Raw genomic sequence first — 27,033 nt, 5'->3', positions numbered from 1 at the left:
GTCAGCCGCTGCAAGCTGTTTTCTTCTCTGGCAATGAGAGCGAATTGGCGCGATTAAAGTAGGACGGTGTAAAAGAGGTTGCCCCCTCCCCCCACCCACCTCCCGAAGCGCTTAAACTAAATTTCCTTTTAAGATTATATCAAAATATTAATTTTCGTAATTTATGCATTTCACGTGCAGGTGGACTCACACAAACAATATCTGATTAGTTATCTTATCTCTTCTTATAAAATACAGACGTTACTTCAAAAAAGAAGATGATTACGTCCTACGCGTCACGCATCTAGTAATGCATGTTAACCAATGACTTAAATTCTGCCAAGTCATTGTTTTTCCTCTCTGACTCAGGCAACCCATTCCATGCTCTAATATGCAATATGGAAGAAGGAGCCTTTGTCTAAATTTGTCCTAGCAAATGGGATGAGGAATCTGCCTTTTTCTTTGTTTCTTATTAGATTTTGTTTTTGTATTTGAAGATTATGGTTCAGTGTTTTATGCATAAATGCTACTTTACTTTTGAGTCTTCTATCCTAATTGATTTCTAAATTTAGTGATTTTATTAAAGGTGTTACTCCTTTTTGATTCATGCCCTAGCCACTGATAGTTCATGTGACGGGCTAATGAAAGTATAGAAATACAGAAACTGGCCAATCAGACAACTGTTATTCTTTGTTCAACGGTATCTTTAGAGGCGCGGTGGCTGAGCGGTCAAAAGATTGTTTGTTTTTTGTCTCAGGCTCGAATCCTGGTGAAGACTGGAATTATTAATTTCGTGATGCTTGTACGCGTCTTATTTAACTCAGCTCTAATGGTTGGGAAAAGTAAAGGTGGTTGGTCGTTGTGCTGGCCACATAATACCCTCGTTAACCGTGGGCCACAGAAACAGATGACCTTCACATCATCTGCCTAATAGATCGCAAGCTCTGAAAGGGGAACTTTACTTTACAATGGTTTCTTTAAAAATGCGGAGTATTTTATGAGTGTTGCTTCAGAACCGAAAGATTCTCTCTAGACACTGGGATTTGGAATCTCGGCATTTTCATGACCAAAGTGTTTTGTTTTTTTTTTGGTGCAATCTGTTTTAAAGTCTAAATTACAAGATGACAAAGAGATATTGTGTTTTTGCACAAATGTAAAGAAAGTACACTCTGGCTACATGCTCCTATAGTTATTAAGACATGAATGTAAAGAGGTCCAACATTTTCAGTATAAACTTAAGAAGTAAAACACTTTTCAACAACCAATATATATTACCCCTTCCAATAACAATTTTATTTTAATTAAACCAATATACCTGATCTGCTTGTATACTTATGAATTGATCCGGTGTCAACAAATGATTTGGACAGAGTTCTGGCAACATTTGTTGTACTTAGTATTTTCACGCCCTAACCCCAACTCTCTCTCTTTTTGGACTCTCACGAGAGCTCTTCAACTATCTACAGCGCCATCTGCTTTCCTCTAAGCCAATGAAGGCAAAACGGCACCTAAGTTGATGTTTGTGCTTCCAGAAAGCACCTTTATCTCTTTTACGACTTTCTCGTTTAAGCTGATCTTTAATTATGAAGTCATCCCCCAAACGGATCATGTGTCAGACACAGCGCAGCCATCCAATAGTGCTAGTGTAACATGGTTGTTATTAGTTACTGTTGACAGCATGTGCTCATTATTGTTGCTCATTATTGGTCCTAATTAACTTAGTACTTGTGGCTTGTTATTATTGGTCTACCCGATACATTTGCAGAACTTGTGTACTATTGCAAAATTACTTTTGTACTTTTTCCTCTTTGTACCATTGCTTTGTTTTACATAATTACTGTTCTTTTTTCTTTAACATTTATTTCATTTTTCAGCTTACGTGACAAAAAAGGACACATAACAATTCATAAACATTCGAAGCGTTCTTCCAACAACAACAAAAAAAACCTCAACAACAACAAATAAACTCTGCAAAACATAACGGAGAAAGAACAGCAATATATATTTTTTCTCTTTTTCTTTTGGCTAAAAACACTTTAAGTGTTTTGGTTGGTAATTTTACACAAAATAAAAAGGAATACAAAGAATTATAAAAACAAAATAACAATGTTATATGTCAAAGAAAACTCTACATTCTGATCTCTTCCTATGACAAGGGATACAATCTCTTTGAGGGCTGCAGATCTTTAAATCAAGACTTTTACAAAGCTCATATCAACTCTTTCTGTCTGTCTCTCTGTCTGTGTAGAATCGTGTACATATTATTCCTCCATTACCATTCTTGGATCAGGTATGATGTTTTATACTTATTTATTTTCGATGTCAACATATTAATCAATGAAAAAAAACACTATTTGTTTTATGTGGAATGTCTGTCCGTCCGTCCGTCAGTCCGTCCCGTTTAGATCTCAGAAACTAGAAAAGAAAATGAGAATCTGACATCATGAAATTCTGATGCAACGGCTATTTTTTTCTTTTCCGAAAGTGAACCATATAATTTAATTTTAAAAATTATATATGCAAGCAGATTTTTCAAAAAATTACACCACTTTTCAATGAAAAAATTCAAGGGAGGTAAGTTTTTAGAAAAGGTTACAGACTTTTTCATTAATAACTTAAGCTTCATTTATAGATTCGCGCATAAAACAAATGCATCGAAGGTCACAATAGAAAAGTATAAATGCATTATTATAAAATATATTTTCCATTTATTGACTAGCTCATTGAATAAAATACTGATTGAAATGTTGTTTTTAAAAAGAATTTTGATACTAACTTAGCTTCAATTGTAAGTTTAAAAACAAAAACGAACTTTTATAGCGCGCAGTTTTCACATATCCTCATTAGGCTATACACTTGACAACAATCTAAATTAGACTAAATAGAGGCCAGACATAGATCTATATTTAGATTTAATTATATTAAACAATTTGAACAAATTTACATTTATCATCCATTAGGACAATAGTTTATCTAGTTCTAGATTTTAGTTCTAGATTCTAGTTCAATCCAGAGATCAAGAACTAGTATAGAGATCTGGTCTAGATGTAGATCTAGATTCTAGATCTAGACTATATTTAGAGCTAGTCAAGGAATCTAGATCTTGTCAATATCTAGATTCTATAGGGCCTATATATTCTATATTCTGGATCTAGTCTAGACCTATTAAGTAAATAAAGCGTTTATAATTATGATTAGTAGGCATACTAGTGGGAAACCTGTTAAGTTGTATAGGCTCATTTTTTGTATTTCTTACTACGTCTACTCTAATATATTAATTGAAATGTTGGGAAGAAGTAGGTATCTTGGAGCAGTGGCGTCATTGGGGGGAGGGGCAGATCTGCGGTCCGCACAAGTCGACACCATTTTGGGGGTGGCAACCAAGTGGAAAAAATTATAACTTCGTAAAAGCAGACATTGAAAAAGATAATAATAAAATATCGAAATATATCTTGGAGCAGTGGCGTCACTAGGGGGAGGGGTTGTGAGGGGTGAGGTCCTCACCAGTCGACACCATCTTGGGGGTGACAACCATGTTTGAAAAATTATAACTTTGTAAAAGCAGACACATGGGAAAAGATAATAAAATCTTTAGATATATGCCCAAATATGCCTAGGCACATCTAGATGGTAGTTAAAGTGTAAATGATACAGCACGTTACACAATTTCTGTCTTAAAGTATAACAAAAGAAACTTAATTAAATATTATTGTAAAAATTGCAATAACATTTGAATAAATGTTATAAACATTGGGATTTTACATTGGAGTAAAAATCAAATAAAACTTAACAGGTTTCCCATGCTCACTGTATTGATTCAACAAAGAAAAAAAAAACTACCAATAGTGTTCATTGGAACATATTTCAAGAAAGTTGATGGGGAGGGTTGAGCTACCGCACTAGGTGCCACCTACGCTGTATCGGGAGGTTTCCATGCTGATCTTAGGTGATCACTAAACGCAACTCTACTTATTCCATAAGAGTAAGAAGAGTCTTATACGACGTGTTGCACTGTTTGCTTTTATGTGAAAAATAATGCCAAATTTTTAAAACGATCAAAACAAGAATATGGCTTGAATATATTTCTCGTCCATTGGTGAATTTGATGTGGGCCGCCTCTGAGTTTGTGTGATAACACAAGCTCTCTTTGTAATCTTGTTTGAAAAGTTTTTATATCGTGCAACTTCCATGTTCAGAGCTCTATGGTCTAATATTTTTTGTGGACCAGTGGTGGGAGAGGGGGGGGGCATCTGTAAGAAGGTTTTTCCGTGCTCAGTAAGCACAACTCTGCTCAAGTCGGTGTCGAACTTCGAGCCCCCTTGATAGGGAGCCAGAATGTCTTCACGCGAACTTAACCTCTCGGCCATAAATCCCATTATGATTTGATGTAACTTGTTCATAGTCATCGTGATAATAGAAATGACTTTAAATCTCCAAAAAAGAGCATAACTCTCCGTATTGATGAAACAGGGAAGAATCAGGGATGGGGAATATTTCAACAGGACAGCAATGACAACCGATCCTTGACACCACGTGACCTGGTCCATCTCTTTGCCTTCCACCTTCACGCTACTATTCATCTAATTTCAGGTTGTCCTGGTTGCGCCTGTGACACAGGTAGATGATGGAGACCAAGGATGATATGAGGCAGAACGAAATCAGTAGAAAAGGCAATACAACGGAGGGCTGAGTCGCTGGAGATAGAAATTACAACTATTGACATAAGTGTATGACATGAAGGATTAACATAGTTTTAGGTTTTACACGAATTTACTTTGTAGACTTTAGTAAATTAAGTAAATTCTGCACATCTTTTACACATCTTTATTTGGTCGCTATGGAGACTATTGCGCAATTCCGAAATGGACATATGAAAAGTAAACCACTAGACCAAAGTTGTGGTTAGTAGAACTGGCAGTGGGGACTCAACTGATAGATCGATAAACAATTCTTAGGCTAAGTTTCTGAAGGGAAAAGTCATTGAACTTTTGAACCCTATCAGAGTGAAACTAAGTTTCAATCTATTTATCTGTATGTCTATCTATCTGTCTATCTATCTATCTATCTATCTATCTATCTATCTATCTATCTATCTATCTATCTATCTATCTATCTATCTATCTATTTATCGATCTATCTATCTATTTATCTATCTATCTATCTATCAATTAATCAATTAATCAATTAATCAATCAATCTATCTATCTATTTATCTATCTATCTATCTATCTATCTATCATCTATCTATCTATCTATCTATCTGTCTATCTATCTATCTATCTATCTATCTATCTATCTATCTATCTATCTATCTATCTATCTATCTATCTATCTTTATGTTTTACGTATCAGACAGCTCTCCCCCTCATATCCAGGCACACAACCCGACACGCACACCTTTGATGTCTGTGAGCATTCCCCGTCTCCGCCACAGTTTTGGCACTCTGTAACAAGAATATAAGAAATGGATATAACACATGAATATAACAAGAGTGTAACTACAGATATACTTAATGTGAGGCTGAGTGGAGCATATCACTACACTAGCCATATAGAGGGCCACTCGATTTGAGTTGGGTTTTTTTCTTTGCGCCTCTCCCCATTGGACCACAAAAGATATTGGACAATAACGCTCTGAGCTTGCTCTAGTCTAAAAGATGTGTTATGCAAATCCATTTTATAAACAAATATTACACTTATATATATATATATGAAGTTTCTCAAAATGTCAATAAAGGATAAAGTGTATAGGGCCGGCCTTAGGTAATTAGAGGCCCTAGGCGAAGTGAAAAGGGTGGCCCCAAATTAAAATGGAAAAACAAGAAATTAAGAATGAATTAAAAACCTTCCTGTATCTATATTTAAATTAACAAAAAAATTAAATTCACATAGCGCCGACAGCATGAATGTGATTCATTGACGATTAATGATCACCAGACTAGATAAAACGTTTAGATATTGTACCAAAAGAAAAAAAAACAGCAACAATGGTCCTCTAACTAATGTATTCTAACAAGTAATCTAAATATTCGTGTATAAACCTTGAACCATAGCAGAGACTTAGAGTGAGCTCAGTCGACATGGAGCTATACAGTTCTGCTATGTTTGAGATGTGATCCATGTATAAACCTTGAACCATAGCAGAGACTTAGAGTGAGCTCAGTAGACATGCAGCTATACGGTTCTGCTGTTTGAGATGTGATCCATGTATAAACCTTGAACCATAGCAGAGACTTAGAGTGAGCTCAGTAGACATGCAGCTATACGGTTCTGCTATGTTTGAGATGTGATCCATGTATAAACCTTGAACCATAGCAGAGACTTAGAGTGAGCTCAGTAGACATGCAGCTATACAGTTCTGCTGTTTGAGATGTGATCCATGTATAAACCTTGAACCATAGCAGAGACTTAGAGTGAGCTCAGTCGACATGCAGCTATACAGTTCTGTTATGTTTGAGATGTGATCCATGTATAAACCTTGAACCATAGCAGAGACTTAGAGTGAGCTCAGTAGACATGGAGCTATACAGTTCTGTTATGTTTGAGATGTGATCCATGTATAAACCTTGAACCATAGCAGAGACTTAGAGTGAGCTCAGTAGACATGCAGCTATACAGTTCTGCTGTTTGAGATGTGATCCATGTATAAACCTTGAACCATAGCAGAGACTTAGAGTGAGCTCAGTAGACATGCAGCTATACAGTTCTGCTGTTTGAGATGTGATCCATGTATAAACCTTGAACCATAGCAGAGACTTAGAGTGAGCTCAGTCGACATGCAGCTATACGGTTCTGTTATGTTTGAGATGGGATCTATGTATAAACCTTGAACCATAGCAGAGACTTAGAGTGAGCTCAGTAGACATGCAGCTATACAGTTCTGTTATGTTTGAGATGGGATCTATGTATAAACCTTGAACCATAGCAGAGACTTAGAGTGAGCTCAATCGACATGCAGCTATACAGTTCTGTTATGTTTGAGATGGGATCTATGTATAAACCTTGAACCATAGCAGAGACTTAGAGTGAGCTCAGTAGACATGCAGCTATACAGTTCTGCTATGTTTGAGATGTGATCCATGTATAAACCTTGAACCATAGCAGAGACTTAGAGTGAGCTCAATCGACATGCAGCTATACAGTTCTGTTATGTTTGAGATGGGATCTATGTATAAACCTTGAACCATAGCAGAGACTTAGAGTGAGCTCAGTAGACATGCAGCTATACAGTTCTGTTATGTTTGAGATGTGATCCATGTATAAACCTTGAACCATAGCAGAGACTTAGAGTGAGCTCAGTAGACATGCAGCTATACAGTTCTGCTATGTTTGAGATGTGATCCATGTATAAACCTTGAACCATAGCAGAGACTTAGAGTGAGCTCAGTAGACATGGAGCTATACAGTTCTGTTATGTTTGAGATGTGATCCATGTATAAACCTTGAACCATAGCAGAGACTTAGAGTGAGCTCAGTAGACATGCAGCTATACAGTTCTGCTATGTTTGAGATGTGATCCATGTATAAACCTTGAACCATAGCAGAGACTTAGAGTGAGCTCAGTAGACATGCAGCTATACAGTTCTGCTATGGTTGAGATGTGATCCATGTATAAACCTTGAACCATAGCAGAGACTTAGAGTGAGCTCAGTCGACATGCAGCTATACAGTTCTGTTTTGTTTGAGATGGGATCCATGTTTCGCAATTTTTTCTTTGAATTTTTTTTCCTTATGAGTCCCACACCTAGGCAGCTTCCTATTTTGCCTATGCCTAAGGCCGGCCCTGGAGTATTCCATTCAAAATTTCAAATTTAGCGAGACTGTAGGTCTACCCTGTGTGTAATGTTTCCTCGCTTGAGCGCTAACCAGGTTCATTCGAAAAATCGTATAATCCAGTGATGCCAAAACTACGCACTGCGGGCAACATTTGGCCAGCCACGCGGTGCTATCCGTCTCCCGAAACTGCTCCACAGAGTTCTGCTTAAGCCCTTTAGTAAGAAGAATTGTGAATTAGGAATATGAAATTACTGAAACTGTAATGAATAGTCAGATTGTGTGAAACGAACTCTACTGCCTTACATTCATTAACCATAAAGAAGTAATACCATACCGTCGTTACAAAATTTCCCTGCGAATGGAGCTTTACAACCGCGGGAGCATGAGCCATCATTTTTATCACAAACGTCATCATAACAGTTGGAACTGCACTCTGTGGTGTAAAGTTAAAAGATACCCTTTTAGATGGAGCGATGAATGGGGGGGGGGCATATGATATAAATTTAATCTGTTTCTTTGGCCGAATGCTAACGAGGGTGTCATGTGGCCAGCAGAAAAACCTTTATTTACTCAATGTGTCATGTACCCATTAGAGTAGGGTGGACTCGGGGACTTTTAAAAAAAAAAACCAAACCCCAGTCTTATTTGTGATTAGAACTCAGGACCTCTAGGTTTTTGAAGTTGAACGTTTAATCACTAGGCCACACCCCATTTTTTTGATATACCGAAATATATTTTTGTTCAAAAGATGTCCAAATCTCTGCTCTCATAAATGGAGTCTTTGGTGTATCGGATGTAAAGAGCGCCTACATATTTGATTTTATATACATTAGGTGCGTTATTTTGAGATATGTTGTCTTTGACAATTAATGACATTTATCTGGGTGACGTAAACAGGGAAATGAAAACGCACGAAGCAGACATTAATAGGACATAATAATGCGGTTGGAACTGGTGCGTCGATATAGGACAGTATGGGGAAGGAGTTGTTATGGTACGATTAGGAATTAATTATTTGTTTCGTAAATAGGGGAAGTTTTTACTTTGTGACAATGACGTGACTAGTAAAACAAGGATAAAGTTTTAGAGTCAAAACGAAATAGAAGTTAACAAACAGACGGCCTTCATGTCATTGTAGAACTAAGCAGCCTTTTATGAACGTAGCGGACATTCGATGGTTCCCTTCATTGTTAATAAACTTGTTCGATATGCAGTATCAGCGTCGACTAACTTAAATTGATTGTCCGGCCTTTTCCCGGTGTTAGTGGATTCTACATCTCGTTGAGTGTTACCTCCATTTGGTTTGTTTGCATTCGACTCCGCGGAAGCGCCTAACAACTGTAAGGCCGAGTTTACTATTAAAAGAGAAAATCATTTCCCGTTATTCATCAGTAATAAAACTTGTTGAAACTTATTCAGCGTCTTGCATGATAAGGAATACAAGAGCGGGAATAATGGAACATATTCTGTATCAGGTTATTTTTCATACGAGCACAGGGAGATTTGAAAGCACACCGTTCCTTTCTCGTGCTTCAAGGGGATACACCTCGGCACGTCAAGTGACGCGTTGTATCATACACGTCTGTGACGTCATCATTATGTGGGTTTTTTTTCCTGACGTGATTTGGGGAAAGTATTGGTGGTTTGAATACTTGTGAAAACTGTTTGTTTTTTTTTATTTCGGTGTCTTTAGGGCACCTCTGAGTCCACCCAGTTGTAATAGGTTCCGGACACCCTCGTTAACCGTGGTCCACAGAAACGTACCTTTGCTTAATCTGCCCCACAAGGTGTTGCATGAAAACTTTACATTTGTATACACTAGTTTCTATGTAGATGAATGTGAAATACAATTGAAATATTACATTGAACAATGTACTTGACTTATATATAAACTTGTAAACAAAAGCTTTACAAAAGAAAATAAAACTAAACACTTACAACTCTCAATGATGTAGGTTATATTTCCCTTTATGCTATATTAACTATTTTTTTTATTTTCGAAAGAAGGGTTATAAATGCTACTTAATTAGAGATGTTTATGTAAATATGGATTTAGACCCACTTTTACGTTTTGGCGCGTTTTTTCTCCAATTTTCGCATCAAGTTGAAATTTTACATAATTATTCATAGTCGATGACAATACAGGAATCAATCCAAAAAAAAATAACCAGTTAGTTAATCGTTTAGTATTTAATAATTAATTTTGTTTTATGTAGCAGAAAGGGAGCTAAATCCTATAGATTTAGATAAATGGCAGTAATTAGAGGTTCTTCTCCCTATATAAGCTTGCTTTTTTTGTTTTTTAAATCTATTTTTTCTAGAAGTTTTAAACAAGGCAAAAGACAGGGAGGAATGGAGAAAGACGGTCGACAAATGTTGCTCGGTGCCCCCAACCGTCCAACAGACTAAGGGATAGGTAAAAGGTAAAGGTAAAATGTTCTTAATAATTGCATTCGAATGTATTGAGCTAATAGAAACTAATTATTAGCCATAATTTTACTCGAAACACTGCGTGCACACACACACACACACACACCATAACACCGACTACCAATCTATGGAGACAGTTTGCCTCCAAATTCGCCTAACAGCGCGAGAGGGTCGAAATCTACTAAAACATTTAGACTAACATCTTCTTACTCTTGTGACAAAAATCTCCTCTCCTGCCTCGAACACACGAACTACAGTTTCCGCTCGTGGAGTTACAAACACTTTCTAAACAGAATCGGCTGCATTCTGATGGGGAAGAAAAAAAAGACAAAATTATTGTAAAGAAATATTCAAAGCCGTTGAGTCGCTTGGTGGTGATGAGAGGGTGCGGACCGCATCGGATGAGATGACATCCAAAGTAATTCTTAGAGTGTGTATAGTTTAATCACAGGCCAAGCACAGCTCTACATACGGTGACGAATTGCCCGTGTAAGCTAGTAATATTTTAGTTATGTACACGAACCCGCTGTCACGTAACACACAATAAAACACGTGACAAGCTCTAAGATCTTTTGCAGACAGAAGACACCTTACCTAACGACCTTACCTAACGACACCTCTGAAACTATGGAGTATATGTGGTGGGACAGTGTCATTGAGGAGAAGGTGTGCAGCCTTCTTTAATTACTTCAAGTCTGTAAACCATCTGTAATAAAGGACCTTTCCTCAATAACTGCTCCCCATGTGAACCTATCCAGTGCTTCTTTTTCCAACTTTTTGTGTTGGCTCTGAAGAGCTTCATTTTGCGTCTGATAGCAACAGTTTTTCTTAGAAATGGACTTTTAGTAAATCACAGTACGCCATTACTACTTGTGGAAGTTAACTTTGCTGCATTCTGAGAAGTATCTAAACTGATAACAGCGCGATTGTCTTGGCAACCTGTTCTTCACAAGATTTCCGCGTTAGTTTATTATTATTATTAGTACATTTTTGTCAGGGTCCAAGATATTGGATCTACGATATTTCAGAGCACATGTTTCACTATGATTTAGCAAAGTTCTTGCCACACACGGTGCGGACCCGGTAGGGTAGGTCTAAATATACAACACACTAGTCACTTACCACTGTTGCACTGCGCACCAAAAAAGCCACTCTGACAGCCACTGATACACGCTCCTGTTGTTGGGTTGCAACCGGAAGTCTTGCAATGAATGGAACACGCTGAAATCAAATAGCACCGTTGGAAAAAAAAAATGGCCTCCTTTAAGAAATTTTCCGTGTTAGTTTTTCAGACAGTATGACCTTTTGAAGAGGGAGGGAAGAATGTAATGAAGATTGTTTCAAACAATAACGGCAATATACCAACAAAAAAAGTGCTGAGAAGACAAATTAAAATGCACTCACGAAAAGGACTAAAAGTAGCTTATTTTTATTAGCAGTACATAGTGCTTTTAAGATTCCTGAGCAATTTGTACGGCTTAAGTGTATAGACATGATGTGATGTGCCTTGCATTACCAATAAAGAAGAAATGTTGGTCGTAGAATTATTGAATTATTTTTTTAACAATCTAGTAAATACAAAAATGTGTAGTCAATGTTCTACTAACTCGATGATCTACTTATTCTGTGACCTAATAACTCGATGACCTACTAATTCAAAGACCTTACTTGCGCAACGACCTACTTACTCGATGACTCATTGACTTGATGACATATTGACTTGACGACCTACTGACTCGATAACCTACTTACTCGATGACTCATTGACTTGATGACATATTGACTTGACGACCTACTGACTCGATAACCTACTTACTCGATGACTCATTGACTTGATGACATATTGACTTGACGACCTACTGACTCGATGACCTACTTACTCGATGACTCATTGACTTGATGACATATTGACTTGACGACCTACTGACTCGATAACCTACTTACTCGATGACTCATTGACTTGATGACCTATTGACTTGACGACCTACTGACTCGATAACCTACTTACTCGATGACTCATTGACTTGATGACCTATTGACTTGACGACCTACTGACTCGATAACCTACTTACTCGATGACTCATTGACTTGATGACATATTGACTTGACGACCTACTGACTTGATAACCTACTTACTCGATGACTCATTGACTTGATGACATATTGACTTGACGACCTACTGACTTGATAACCTACTTACTCGATGACTCATTGACTTGATGACATATTGACTTGACGACCTACTGACTTGATAACCTACTTACTCGATGACTCATTGACTTGATGACCTATTGACTTGACGACCTACTGACTCGATAACCTACTTACTCGATGACTCATTGACTTGAGGACCTATTGACTTGACGACCTACTGACTCGATAACCTACTTACTCGATGACTCATTGACTTGATGACCTATTGACTTGACGACCTACTGACTCGATAACCTACTTACTCGATGACTCATTGACTTGATGACATATTGACTTGACGACCTACTGACTTGATAACCTACTTACTCGATGACTCATTGACTTGATGACATATTGACTTGACGACCTACTGACTTGATAACCTACTTACTCGATGACTCATTGACTTGATGACATATTGACTTGACGACCTACTGACTCGATAACCTACTTACTCGATGACTCATTGACTTGATGACATATTGACTTGACGACCTACTGACTCGATAACCTACTTACTCGATGACTCATTGACTTGACGACCTACTGACTCGATGACCTACTTACTCGATGACTCATTGACTTGACGACCTACTGACTCGATAACCTACTTACTCGATGACTCATTGACTTGACGACCTACTGACTCGATGACCTACTTACTCGATGACTCATTGACTTGATGACATATTGACTTGACGACCTACTGACTCGATGACCTACTTACTCGATGACTCATTGACTTGACGACCTACTGACTCGATGACCTACTTACTCGATGACCTACTTACTCGATGACCTACTTACTCGATGACCTACTGACTCGATGACCTACTTACTCGATGACTCATTGACTTGACGACCTACTGACTCGATGACCTACTTACTCGATGACTCATTGACTTGATGACATATTGACTTGACGACCTACTGACTCGATGACCTACTGACTCGATGACCTACTGACTCGATGACCTACTTACTCGATGACCTACTTACTCGATGACCTACTTACTCGATGACCTACTTACTCGATGACCTACTGACTCGATGACCTACTTACTCGATGACTCATTGACTTGACGACCTACTGACTCGATGACCTACTTACTCGATGACTCATTGACTTGATGACATATTGACTTGACGACCTACTGACTCGATGACCTACTGACTCGATGACCTACTGACTCGATGACCTACTGACTCGATGACCTACTGACTCGATGACCTACTTACTCGATGAAATTTCAGCTCCACGACCTACTTTGGGAAAACCTACTTCTATGATGACTTGCTTACTCGAATCACACTTGCTGCCGTAGCGTCCCACGTTACACCCTTTCAAGCAGTTCTTGCTCTCCGCATCACAAGTCTCTTCCGAGAGGCTGCAGTAAGTGGGGCATTCTGTGAATACAACAGTCACAACACTATCAATCTTTCTTGTGCTTTATCTCGCTTATATCAAGTCCGTCTGTCCATCCGTCTGTCTGTCTGTCTCGTCAAATTTTTGCACTCGTTATTTCTCCCACTTCCCTTTTTTCGGATCAAGTTGAAACTTTGCACAAATGTTCATTGTCGATGACAACACATGAATCGATATATTTTTTTAAAAAAAAGCGAATTTGTTAATCAATTTAGTCGTAATTAATATATTTAGATTTATACTGAAAATGTACCAATATAATGGAAAATAAGCCTTGCAATAATGAGAGACTTAGCAGCGATAATGTGCGCAAAAGAACTCTTCTTGTCAACATGCAAGGAAACCGAAGCCTAATGTCGCAAGACAAGAGAGTACTTACGCTATTAGTACAGTTATGAATGAATTAAAATAGTGCATTCGGCTTACTGATATTGTATGTATTAACTTTTACGCATTTTTTTTTATTTTACTTGTTACTCTATTAAGTATTAAGGTCACAAAAATTCAAAGTCTGCACATTTGCAATTATCTTAAGAATTAAGTCTGGGACTTTTAAAACTTGAGTGTAGACCACTCTAGAAAGGCACTACTCACTCTCGCACAAGGGTCCCGTGAAACCTAAAAAACATCCGTAAGTGCACGTGGCGTTAATTTGATTACAACTTCCGTCGTTCTTGCAGCCATCACTACAACCTTGAAAGGAAAAAGAAAATAACGCATTCAATTCAAATCTCTTGCTTGTACACTTTGTACGTGCTTACATCTCACCAAGCTGATTGCAATAACGGTTGGGTATTTCGTTTACCTCCAATACACATCTACCGGCCAGCCCTCAAAAAGTCATGAAGGCGTCCCTTGTAAGATGGTATTATGGAATACCTAACAAATATCTATGTACCGTCTTACCCCTACTCAAACGAGTTGAGGATTATTAATTAGTGCTTTCTAAATTGTGTTTTCAAATAGTTTATATGTATGTGAATACAATATTCATATTTAGTTTGAGTTAAAAAAACAAAACAACAAGTCTATGCTTAGCAATACCAAAAGAAGATTTAGCAGCAGTACCAATGAACAGAGAAATAATTTTTAGCAGCTCCTATAAGGGTAAAAGACATTTAAATTACGAGTTATTTTCTATGTTATAAGCGTGATGTCAGGAGTATGCAGGTATGTATGTTACTTCTAGAACTCAAAACCAGTTGACCAATGTTTATCAAATTTGGCATGAATGTTCCTTAGGTCACGTTCACAGTAGAGTATGACTCATTAAGAGAATAAGCTACTCACTTTCGTTACAGAGGCTGCCATAGTATTTCTGCTTACAAGTTGTGCATTTCCCATCATAGACAAAGCAAGAATCTTGGCAGTTTTCTGCACAAACTTTCAAATAAAAACATACAGCTTTTTTTTTTGTACTCATTAGTGTTGTCAGTACAGACATCATCAGAGACTTTGGGGAAACATAGTTTCCTAGACCGACAAAATGGATGGACGGAAAAATGAATAGATGGAAATATGGATGGATAGACAGACAGACAGACAGACAGATAGATAGATAGATAGTTAGATAGATAGATAGATAGATAGATAGATAGATAGATAGATAGATAGACAGACAGACAGATAAACAGACAGATAAACAGACAGATAAACAGACTGATAGATATAAATAGATAGATAGATAGATAGATAGATAGATAGATAGATAGATAGATAGATAGATAGATAGATAGATAGATAGATAGACAGACAGACAGACAGACAGACAGATAAACAGACAGTCAGATATAGATAGATAGATAGATAGATAGATAGATAGATAGATAGATAGATAGATAGATAGATAGATAGATAGACAGACAGACAGACAGACAGTCAGATAAACAGACTGATAGATATAGATAGATAGATAGATAGATAGATAGATAGATAGATAGATAGATAGATAGATAGATAGATAGATACATACATACATACATACATACATACATACATACATACATACAGAAACAAAATATCTACTTTACATTTTTGACAACGGTCTCCATATTTTAAGCGAGGACATTGACTACATAGCCCTCGTACGGGACTGCAAAGATCATTCAGACAGTGGCCTCGGCATAGATCCAAACAGCCAAGTCCGTACGTCCCCAACGCACAATCTGAAGACCACGAAACAGTCTCATGAAGAGGTAAGCATCGCTAAGTGTCAGTTAGTAGAAAGACAAATCCAAGATGGCTGACATTGAACGCGACATTTAGTGACGTAACGGTTCAATTGGTTTCAGTGTTCATCTCTTATTATTATTCAGTTGTGTTACGGCTTCCGGTGTGTATATACGTTATACGTACAGAGACTCGACTGTGGGCTTTTCAGTATTAAACTTTATTCGAGTCTATAACTGACTGGACTTGGTCCGTTAACCTTGTTACGTTTGTAGGCCTAGTTCCATCGAATACACCGGGTATAACACGTCCAATTGTTACTAGAGTAATCTGTCAAAGTCAGACAGACATCAGCAACTACAAGGTTCACTTCGTCTGATCGTTGCTTTATGATAATACACTAAATCTTAAAATAAAGAATAAAATCCAGCGTATCTAGGGGTAAAATTAGACCAAAATTAGACTGTCTTTAAAACATTTTTTGTCAGATGTAATAGAAAAGGGAGTTAAGGTGGCAGAGCGGAAAAGCGTTTGGCTTCCGTACCGATGTCCCAGGTTCAAATCCTGGTGAAGACTGGGATTTCTTTTTTCGTTTAGAATAAACACTTTGAAATTAGTGCACCTTGTTGTACTTACTGCTCAACCTTCCAGGCCGAAATTGAAGCAATTATCATAGCAGACGAAAACAAATTTTATGAAGGAATACAATCACCATTAGATATTGTTGTCTTTACAGACTCTGAATCCTCTCTGAAGCACTGAACAGCAGGACTTCATTCAGCCCGAATAGAAATCTAAACCGTATGACCAATCTACATAAAACTTGGCATAAATGTTCCTTGGGTACTAACTGGAACAGTGACGTATGTATAGTAGCCCTCAAACAAACTTAAGACCCACAAAAAAACAACGTTGCCCAACTCTATGAAAGTATTTCATGGATCTAGTATTACATACCAAAGCTTTAGATCTGGAACAAAATGCTAATTTTTGTAAGGGTATATGCAGAAGGAGAAGCTAAGAAGCGAGATAAGTTTGTCGATCAAAAATAATTTCATAATACATAATATGTCTAATTTTAAAGAATCCACTATTGAAATTACTATTTGTTCATAATGTGTATTCAATGTTCGCATCATTTCAACTTGTGAATTAAAAGTGTTTCATCCTGTAAAGAGGATTCTGGTTATTTCTCCACTTGAGCAAGTATCTCGGGCAACGCCAGAGAATTCGAGTCATCAGACATAGCTCTGGAAATACGAAAACCTTTTTATCCACCTAATTTCATCGGTACCTATAACTCGAAGCTAGGTGACAAGCAATATCATATCTAGACACATATAACACAAATCTAGGAACCAAGCAATACATATCTATATACCTGTAACTCAAACCTAGGAACCAAGCAATACGTATCTAAATACCTGTAACTCAAAGCTAAGAACCAAGCAATATGTATCTAGATACCTGTAAAAGCTAGGAACCAAGCATGACGTATCTAGATACCTGTAACTAAAAGCTAGGAACCAAGCAATATGTAGACACCATATAGCTAGAAACCAAGAAATGAATATCTGAGTATCTATAACTCATAGCTAATAACAAAGCAATACATATTTAGACCACACGGCACCACTGGGCGAAAGACCTTCTTGATTGAAGTCACCGGCTAGGGCGGAGGAGTCCTAAGATGGACTAGAACAGCATCATGTTCAGGACCAAAGCAAACTACTTAATTGGAGGTACTCAGCTGTGGTAAAACATGGAGAGGGATGGGGCCACATTGCAGGTACCTAGCCCTCGTTACACTAAATGAGATCATGACCGTCAATAAATCCCTACCGGTTCGGCCGTCGCCCGGGTTACCAAGGACCGAGCCTACCCTGACAGAAACTGAACTCAAACCTGGGAACCAAGCAATACATATCTGGACACTAATAGCTCAAATCTAGATGCTCCAAACTCTACAACTCACCTCCGAAAGCTTCAACGTCGCACAGCCTGGCGACACCTCGATCCATCTTTTGTATGGTGATCTTCTTGGTGAGCTTGTTGGAAGTGAAGACAAAGGAGAGAACCTCCGTCTCGTCAGCACGAGTTATGTTATCTCGAAATCGTCTTGTGCCGGTTTGGTCGTACAGTGAGAGCTGGTAGACTTTGGGACGATTGGTGATATTGAAGACATCTGAAGTAACAACGGATGCACATAAGTATGAGACATTTTATAGTAAAGCTAATGGGAGGATACGGAAAACAGATGCACATGAACTAGCAAGGTAAGAAATTGATTGGTACCCGCAAGGAAAGAGGAAAATGGGCAGACCCAAGCAAACCTGGAAGAGGTCAGTCATCAGTGAAGCAGAGGATACTGGAATGACATGGGAGTGGATGAAGAAAGCTGCTCAGAACCTACATTAATCTCTACTAGAGATTGACCAGCGGACTTTTGTATATCTACGTCCCTTGTTGTGTTTCTTGTTGTGTGTTGTTAACTCATCTGTACTGGTGTGTGAAAATGTCTTGGTGTCCAGGTCAGCTTGTGTGTGTGTGTGTGTTTACTGTGCTATTGTGAACTGTTTCGTCATTCTTGTACAATAAAAGCCTAAGATGAAGACATGTTTCCCTGAAATAATAGAGTCCAAAATGTTATCAGCACCACTCAGAAGTCCGTATGTTATTTTAATTTGTTCTTAGCTTTCCCACACAATTATTATCCCTCACGGTTTTAAAGTGTTGTTTTTTTTCACTCATGAAACCTTGCTGTATTTGCAACGAAATAGATTCTACCTCTTCTTGCATTATAGTATCTCCTCTATCGTGGTAGCCGGATGGGGGGGGGGGAGATCTACTACTCCTCTCTAAAAAACTCTACACATTGATTTATTTTTCTACCAGGGTTAGGGCTCTATTAATAAAGCCAACCATCGAGAAGAGAGTGCAAGCAAAAGACTGAAAAAAAATTGAAGCAAGGTCCAGTTACCAAATTAAAATAAGGCGTTGAAGTTCAAACCCCGCAGCAATTAACTATAAAACTAGAGCAAGTTACCAAACTGCATGACCACCACCACCAATATATAAAAAAAAAACTAGAGCTACCTCAAGAAAACTATAGTAACTGATGCCGTTGGCGAAATCATGGGACGGGTGTACGAAACATCAACCCCCACCCCCACCCCCGGGCAAAGAAAACAAAATTTACACAGCTACCAGTTGGCTCCAAGAAATAAAACGCAGTCAATGGCAAAGCAGATTTAATCATTGACGTGTGCATTTTATTTTAATAGAACAGCGGTTCTCAACCTGTGGGTCACGACCCCTTGGAGGTCGATTGACGATTTGCTAGGGGTGGCATAAGACCATCGAAAATATGGATTGTTTGTGTCTATTCTTCTATTGCTGTGTGGGTGGGGGTCGCGGCAGAAGTGTGTGTGTGGGGGGGGGGTTGTAAAAAAGAGGTCGCCGAGCTTAAAAGGTTGAGAACCGCTGTAATTGAAGAAAATATTGTTACAAATGAACAGTGATAGGTAGAGGTCAACGTATGACCCCGGCGAGATGACACAGCAACTAGTGTTCCCTGGAATCTACATGTGCAAACAAAGACAGGATGTGACGTGTCCACACGTGTTGTTCCAGGGGACGAACAGATCTAAGTAGGGGGACAGTTACTAATGAACAGTGACAGATAAAGGTCACTACGTGTGACCCCGATTTGATGACACTGCATCGAGTGTTTTCTGGAATCTACGTGTATAAATAGAGACAGGATGTGACGTTTCCTCACGTGTTATTTCAGAGGATACTAGCCGTGTTTGTGCAACTTTGGAGAAGCGATTAGGGACTCTATATAAGCCAGAAAGTTAATGTGAAAGTCAGTCGTATGGAGTCGTGAGTGAGCCGTTACAGTCGATACAGACTATGTAAGACGTGTGCGGCTCTGTGGAAGAGAAATGTGTACGACTCGATGCAAGTTAACTAGGGTAGAGTTAACTGGAGTGGACTACTGTCGTTAAAGTCTATACAGCGAACTACAGTGGACTTGAGCCGTTACAGTCGATACAGTCGATGTAAGACGTGTGTGGCTCTGATTCGGTAGACTTGAGTACGACTTGGTTCAGCTTTGGGAGACCTGGAGCGACACTGGGAAGTGTGTCGTTGGTCTGTTCTGTGGAATACGGCTCGAGGAAAGTTGAGAAGAGATTAATTGCAACGAAGTGAAGAGATGAATTGCAACCAAGTATAGCTAACTGTAAACTGACAGATATTGTACAGTCTTCTACGCTACATGTTACAGTAACGAATTGTTAGAGTTAATAGTCATTAAAGTTATATGAAACTGAAAGTTTAGTCTTCAAGTTCTTTGCTGTGTTTTTATTTGTGTGCCTACTAGTACATTTAGCCAGAAGATTCAGAAATACGTAACAATATACAAAACCAATTTCTTCTAAACAAACATATAATGCTTTTAGATTTAATATTATTCAGTGCATTTACACTTAATCTTGAAGAGGGTAAGGATCTATACACACAGAGACACACAAACACGCGCGAACGCACACACAATACAAATTCTACCTAGAACCTCCATTTCTCAAAATGAGGCAATGACTAGTCCTAGAGTCATATCTCACCTAAGCTAATGAGAATGTTCACTCGACTGATCTGCACAGCTTTGTCTAATGTAATGTTCAGCATAACGAGAGAGTCCGGCCCTCCGAGGACCAAACACTTGGAGTTTTCGACTGAAATCCTGGTAGGCGTCACTCCATCGACTGTTAGATTGACCAGGGAGCCCAAGTAAAGTGAGGCGCTGGTTGGAAGCCCGGCGAAAAAGTTCCGACCTAAGCAGTTGGACAGTTTTAAAGATTTAAAATATAAACGATATACAAGAGTGTTAGGGTTACGGGTAGGGTTGGATAGATAGATAGATAGATAGATAGATAGATAGATAGATAGATAGATAGATAGACAGACAGACAGACAGACAGAAAGACAGACAGATAGATAGATAGATAGATAGATAGATAGATAGATAGATAGATAGATAGATAGATAGATAGATAGATAGGCAGATAGATAGATAGATAGATAGATAGATAGGCAGACAGGTAGATAGATAGATAGATAGATAGATAGATAGATAGATAGATAGATAGATAGATAGATAGATAGATAGATAGATAGATAGATAGATAGGCAGACAGGTAGATAGATAGATAGATAGATAGATAGATAGATAGATAGATAGATAGATAGATAGATAGATAGATAGATAGATAATAGATAGATAGATAGATAGATAGATAGATAGACTGACAGACAGACAGACAGACAGATAGATAGATAGACAGACAGACAGACAGACAGACAGACAGATAGATAGATAGATAGATAGATAGATAGATAGATAGATAGATAGATAGATAGATAGATAAATAGATAGATAATAGCATCTCCCCCCCTCCTATACGACTCAAGTCTCTGGAGTTCTTACCCCCGCTGACGTGTACATCACACACTGAGGATACTCCAGCACCCTTTAGCCTTATGATCCTGACTGGGTTCCTGGGATTGCAGTATACATCACGGCTGGTTGCAGACGAGTAGAAGTTCCTCATCTCGAGACAGCTCTGGGTCATAAAGTCCACGACGATGGAATCGATAAGCACTGAGAAGAAAACGAAACCCCAAACGATAAAGGAATTCCCCAAACGATAACGGAAACCCCAAACGATAAAGGAATTCCCAAAACGATAAAGGAAACCCCAAACGATAAAGGAATTCCCAAAACGATAAAGGAAACCCCAAAACGATAAAGGAATTCCCAAAACGATAAAGGAAACCCCAAAACGATAAAGGAATTCCCAAAACGATAAAGGAAACCCCAAAACGATAAAGGAATTCCCAAAACGATAAAGGAAACCCCAAAACGATAAAGGAATTCCCAAAACGATAAAGGAAACCCCAAACGATAAAGGAAACCCCAAAACGATAAAGGAAACCCCAAACGATAAAGGAAACCCCAAACGATAAAGGAAACCCCAAAACGATAAAGGAAACCCCAAACGATAAAGGAAACCCCAAACGATAAAGGAAACCCCAAACGACATCTCAGTACAAGAATTCCCAGTCAGATTAAGTTCTTTTTTGGCTTAAACTTAGACCTTATTCAAGGTTTTGCATGCCGTACATCAGTGGCGTCACTAGGGTAAGTGTCGACCCCATCCCCCTCATTAACTTTATCCACAAAGTTAAAAAAAAAAATAATATTTTTTAAAAAAATCTATCCTTTCTTTGTGTTTAAATACTGTGAGATAATTTATAATATTGATTGATTGTTGTACAACCGTAAAACAGAATTGTAGGATGTGAGGATTTGTTTCTAATGACATAATTTTATATTATAACCTTAAAGACGTTTTTGAAAACGGTTTTGCATTGACTGTATTCCAGTGTTTCTCAAACTTTGACTAGTAACGCCTAATTAGTGGGTTTGTTGGAGCATAGTAAGCCCGTGCGATTGTTCGTGATCTATTAATTGGTCAGTTCTCACGCAGAAAGTAAATTTGTTGTAAAGATGTATCAGAATTAGGACAAAACTGTTGCGGGATGCCTTATTTCTCGCTTTTTTTTTTTTGTAGCGTGATTTACGATGGACCCTAACAAACTCTACATTGAAATCAGCGAAACTGATCATCAGTCTTTGTTGGTATTCTAGGCCTTGCTGAAGTTTCTCAGGACGAAACTTGTTCAGCACATAATTGCCTCTTTGGAAGCCTGCTTGCTTTTTCTGAGCCTTTCATCTTCGGGCTGAGTTAATCGCAGAACAGAACTGTAACTTTGCCTGGAACTCAGGGGGGGGGGGAGGTGATGTCTTTCCAAAATTTTATTCGCTAGAATGCCTAACTTTTAAGTTTTAAAATCACTTTTTGACAGTCTTCATGGAATTATGATGTTAGTGAATATATCTTTAGGAGATCAGCAGTCTATCTTTTTTGATGGCCTCCTTCAGTCGTAGAACGACTATGGTTCATCTCGCACACTTTTTCATGTGGCTGTGGAGCCCTATTTTGGAGAGACACTTTCATCCACAAATATTGCAGGGGTTTCTTTCGCTTCGGTGGTAGAGGAGCTTGCCGTTTGTTAGCATTATACGTTTTTCTTCCAGAGCTGAGGCCCATGTTTTTTCGCTGTCCATAGCTTTCTTGGTCACTGTCTCTCTCCATCTGGTGCGGTCTAGAGCTATGTCTTCCCAATGGTAAGTCTATCTATAATAGTATGATTAAGAAGATCGTGGCGTTAAATAAAATTATATTGAGAAGGATTAACGAGGACCGAAACTGAATTAAATGAGACAATTACCAGTACAGTGTTATAAAGAGGTCTGAAACGAAACTAAAAGGGTGGTCATCATCACCATCATGAAATTCCATCTGAGTGAGGGCTTGAGAGGCTTAAATCCTCTCTTGCAAAAGCCCTGGACAGAAGCCCTGCTGTCTTGCGTAATGCGTATATGTCACCATACAGGTCGAGAATTTTTAGTTTCCTTTCCTAGACCTGTCGAGGCGGATATCAGCAAGTCTGGGGCAAGGGTGGTAGACTAGTATTGCGTCGGTGAAGAGACTTCAAACGAAATTTTAAAATAAATCTATAGTAGTTTATTTATTTCGGACATTACATGAATTCGGACATTCGCTGTTTTTTGTGGTCATTAAATAATTATTTTAATATGTATTATAAAACTAGCGCGCTGTATAATGTGCTTGTCCATTTCCAATGATTCTAACCCAATTTCCTTCCAATTAACTGTCTTTTTGTGTAAGAAAAACGAATTTCAAATTTGTTAGTCAGGTTGTTGTTTTTTCTTATGTTACCCGGACGACTTTACCTCTTCCTAGAGTTAAGACTATATTTTTTGATTGGCTAAGTCTATACTAATGAGCTCGGCAATATTTATTCTGTTTTTGAAGCTAATTTATTTGATTAATAAGCCAAGTTTTCTATTTCCATACCAAAAAAAAAAATTAATACGGTGTCCGAATTAAATTACGATTTTCTTACCAAAATTTATTTCGGACAGCAAGTTTTGGACATCAATAAAAATGATCTTATATTATATTTGTTCGTTTGTTGTTGTTTTTTTTAAATAGAGAATAAATGGGCAAATGTTTGGAGTGAGCTTGGTACATTGAATGAAGTTAAATGCTTAGATCTAGACCTACTAGATAGATCTAGATTTATATAGAGAGAATATAGAGGATTCAGTTAGGCAAGAATGGCTATCGTAACCTGTAGGGGCCTACTATACTACAAAAGATCATCTGTATTAGAAATTTATTAAATTAATAAACAAAAAAAACACAAACATTCAACACACATCTAATCATGCAAACCCCAAACATTCAACACACATAAAATAGACAAACATAAAATAAGTCTAAAAGTCGGTGTAGAAATCACTATTCCAGTGACCTAATTTTGGTAGAATAAGTGCGTTCATATTTTTATTTTTTGTGTTCGTATTTATGCATAGTCTGAAAGCATCGTAATGATTTCATGTGAGGGGCTATGCCTGGGGATCTTAAAATTTAGTTAATGTTAATATAGAATTAAAATCTGAGTTTATTGATGCCTAAATATAGAGACTGTCCGAAATAAATTATGGTGTCCGGAATCAAATAATGTGGGTCAAATGTGTCCGAATTAAATGAAAACACATGGCCTCTTTAACCTTAAATATAATAACAAATAAAGGTTAGGGGTACAAATATAAGTATTTATCCTTATTCTCCTTAAACTAAAGAAGATTTTGATACGTCATTTTCTTTTCTATGTCAAACCAATGTAAAATAATGCGCTGTCAAAGTCAAACTTTCAAATTTGGGCCTATAGGTGTCCGAATAGCATAAACTACTCTAGATGTTAATGTCTTTTGCGAAAAAAAAAGATTCCACTTATTATATGAAAGAAAAATCAATTTATTATATGAAACATCTTCACCAAATTGTATAATTGTATTTCTAAAACATTGTCACTTTTTACTTCATTAATGTTCTAATATTTAAAAATACCGATCTTTATTGGCCTGTAGAGATATCGCCTTCCCACCCTGTGGTCAGTAAGTAATATTTAGACATTTTCATTGAATTTCAAACAAAAGTACAAGAGGAATAAAACTGATGCTAAATTTAAACGTGTCTTTCTACATGGTCATGCTTCTAGCTTCTGGAACTGTCTGGAACCTACTTTTGGTAGTTGGTGTCTGCAATTTGCGAAATGGGAATTTTTCCGTTTTTATTTTTTATTTTTTTTTGCTTTTTAAAGTATTTTACAATGTTTTTCTTGTTTCTGTTTTTTTTTTTGTTTATGTTTTTCTTGTTTATGTTTTTCTTCAAAGAAACAGAAAAAAAAAAACACTCACACGACTTCTTGCTGATGATGTTTAAAAAACTAAACGTGTAATTCTGTTTCAGGTAAATCATCAGCTCGGTCATGCTGTCGTCTTCAACGCACGTCATCTCGTTCTGGTCCACTGCCTCGTAAGTGTCCGACGCTCCTTGGTAGGCCAGGTCAACTGTACCGGGAGAACAAAAATACAGTAGCATCATTGCACAGGAGATAAAGTACAAAAAAAAAAGTTCCCCTCGGCCAATAGGGCAGAAGGATGTTGAGGTCATCTGTTTCTTTGGCCAACGGTTAACGAACTGGGTGTCATATGGCCAGCACGACGAACAGCCGACTTTACTTTTCCCCAAATAAAGTCAGGTACCCATTAGACTTTGGTGAACTCAGGGGCACCCTTAAAATCCCGAAGCTAAAAATTCCAGTCTTCACCTATATTCGAACCCAGAACCCGAGGTTCGGAAGGCAAGCGCTTAAACACTCAGCCACCGCGCCGCCAGACAGGAGATAGCGTAATAGAAAAAATACAGTAGACCGCAATGAATGTGTTACAAGTAATGTAAAACAAAAAGACTTATAAGGCGAGCTTTTAGATAGAGTAGATTTGACTGCGAACTATTTCCAACCTGTCATGTGATGCGGTGTTATCAAATTTTTTTTTTTAAATAATGCATTCTTCTTCTTCTTCAAAGATTTCTTACAGTTTAGTCTGAAAAGACTTGGAACTCAAGGCCTATGGAAGCCCTCCCCAAAGTGCATTGGCTGAACAAACGTCTTTCTAGAAGAGATCCAAGCAGATGTAAAGTTGTACATTCCTATTACCGATGGCTCATATCTCGAGACGCTCAGATCAGAGTTGGGGCCAAAGGCCAAGCACACGGGAAGGGAAAGTCTCCCATAATCCTTCTCTTGACTAAATCGGCCCAGCAGGTGACCGCCATAAAAGCGTTCGCATGCTTGTTGGGGCTTTCTTCCATCTTCACCAGAGCATTGACATTGTTTTACCTTCCTATTGGCCTAAACATTTTCTAAAAGAAATTTATTTTTACGGTTTCGAGAGAGACGTGTAGAATGGCGTTAATATTTTTAAGTAGCTTTTTGAAAAATAATAAACAAGACTTATATGCAACGGAAGTGAAACAAAACGAAGTACTTACGCCTTGGTTTTGTACAAAACAATAAAATTCAAATATTTTGACTGCCAAAAGGCAAGATGTACCCAGTAATGTGGTCTTCCAAAATAAAGGTTTCTCTACCTGTATCTTAAATTGGTCAGGATAAAGAATACAATTCGCATTCCGACACACTCAGTTTAAGTTATCTAGAACTTGGTATAATTTAACTGTTAAATGGAAGCTCAATTCAGTGTACGCTGGAATGAAATAAGATGTGACTATCTTTTAAGAAAAAACTATCTACATTTGTTATCCACCTCAGCATGTCATGATGCTCTTGTAGGTGAACTAACCGAATAGAATTCAGGTAGATGCTATAGATACATGTTTTGAATTTTACTTATATTTTAGTTGCTTATTTTAATATACTGTATTGGCATTTAATTAAAACTCAACATAGATTATTGCAAATATCCGTTTAACTTTAAATCTTTCACTAGCTGCTTGTTGACATAATGTAAACAAAGTCCTTTAAAAATTATTTTT

At 37.8% G+C, this 27,033-nt stretch overlaps 1 protein-coding gene across 2 annotated transcripts; it reads right to left on the bottom strand.

Moving 5' to 3' along the window:
- Positions 1-1,998: 1,998 nt before the first annotated feature.
- LOC106057248 (multiple epidermal growth factor-like domains protein 6) lies at positions 1,999-25,567 on the bottom strand. Of its 2 annotated transcripts, XM_056013378.1 has the most exons (13): positions 25,392-25,567; positions 21,465-21,638; positions 20,602-20,811; positions 17,949-18,158; positions 15,835-15,969; positions 15,095-15,187; positions 14,399-14,497; positions 13,681-13,785; positions 11,308-11,406; positions 10,396-10,491; positions 8,090-8,188; positions 5,325-5,423; positions 1,999-4,673 (listed from the first exon to the last, which is right to left on the bottom strand). In XM_056013378.1, the coding sequence occupies exons 1-13, from the start codon at positions 25,486-25,488 to the stop codon at positions 4,552-4,554; spliced, it is 1,638 nt and encodes a 545-aa protein (XP_055869353.1). In that variant the 5' UTR covers positions 25,489-25,567; the 3' UTR covers positions 1,999-4,551. The 2 variants fall into 2 exon arrangements, with proteins under 2 accessions (XP_055869353.1, XP_055869354.1); XM_056013379.1 differs by lacking the exon at positions 15,835-15,969.
- Between the last annotated feature and the right edge of the window lie 1,466 nt (positions 25,568-27,033).

Source organism: Biomphalaria glabrata, chromosome 16 (genome assembly GCF_947242115.1).
Source record: "Biomphalaria glabrata chromosome 16, xgBioGlab47.1, whole genome shotgun sequence".
NCBI classification, from domain to species: Eukaryota; Metazoa; Mollusca; class Gastropoda; family Planorbidae; genus Biomphalaria; species Biomphalaria glabrata.
The sequence above is the reverse complement of the archived record's forward strand: the minus strand, read 5'-3'. Positions and strand labels throughout refer to the sequence as shown.

Bases quoted from the DNA above. Each gene is read 5' to 3' on its own strand.
- LOC106057248 (XM_056013378.1), bottom strand. From the start codon at position 25,488: ATGACGTGCGTTGAAGACGACAGCATGACCGAGCTGATGATTTACCTG. The intron at 15,970-17,948 runs GTGAGTTGTAGA...CGTGGTCTTCAG, and splicing joins CGACGTTGAAGCTTTCGGAG to ATTGTGCGTTGGGGACGTAC. The intron at 15,188-15,834 runs GTAAAGTAGATA...TTTATTTGAAAG, and splicing joins TGGAGACCGTTGTCAAAAAT to TTTGTGCAGAAAACTGCCAA.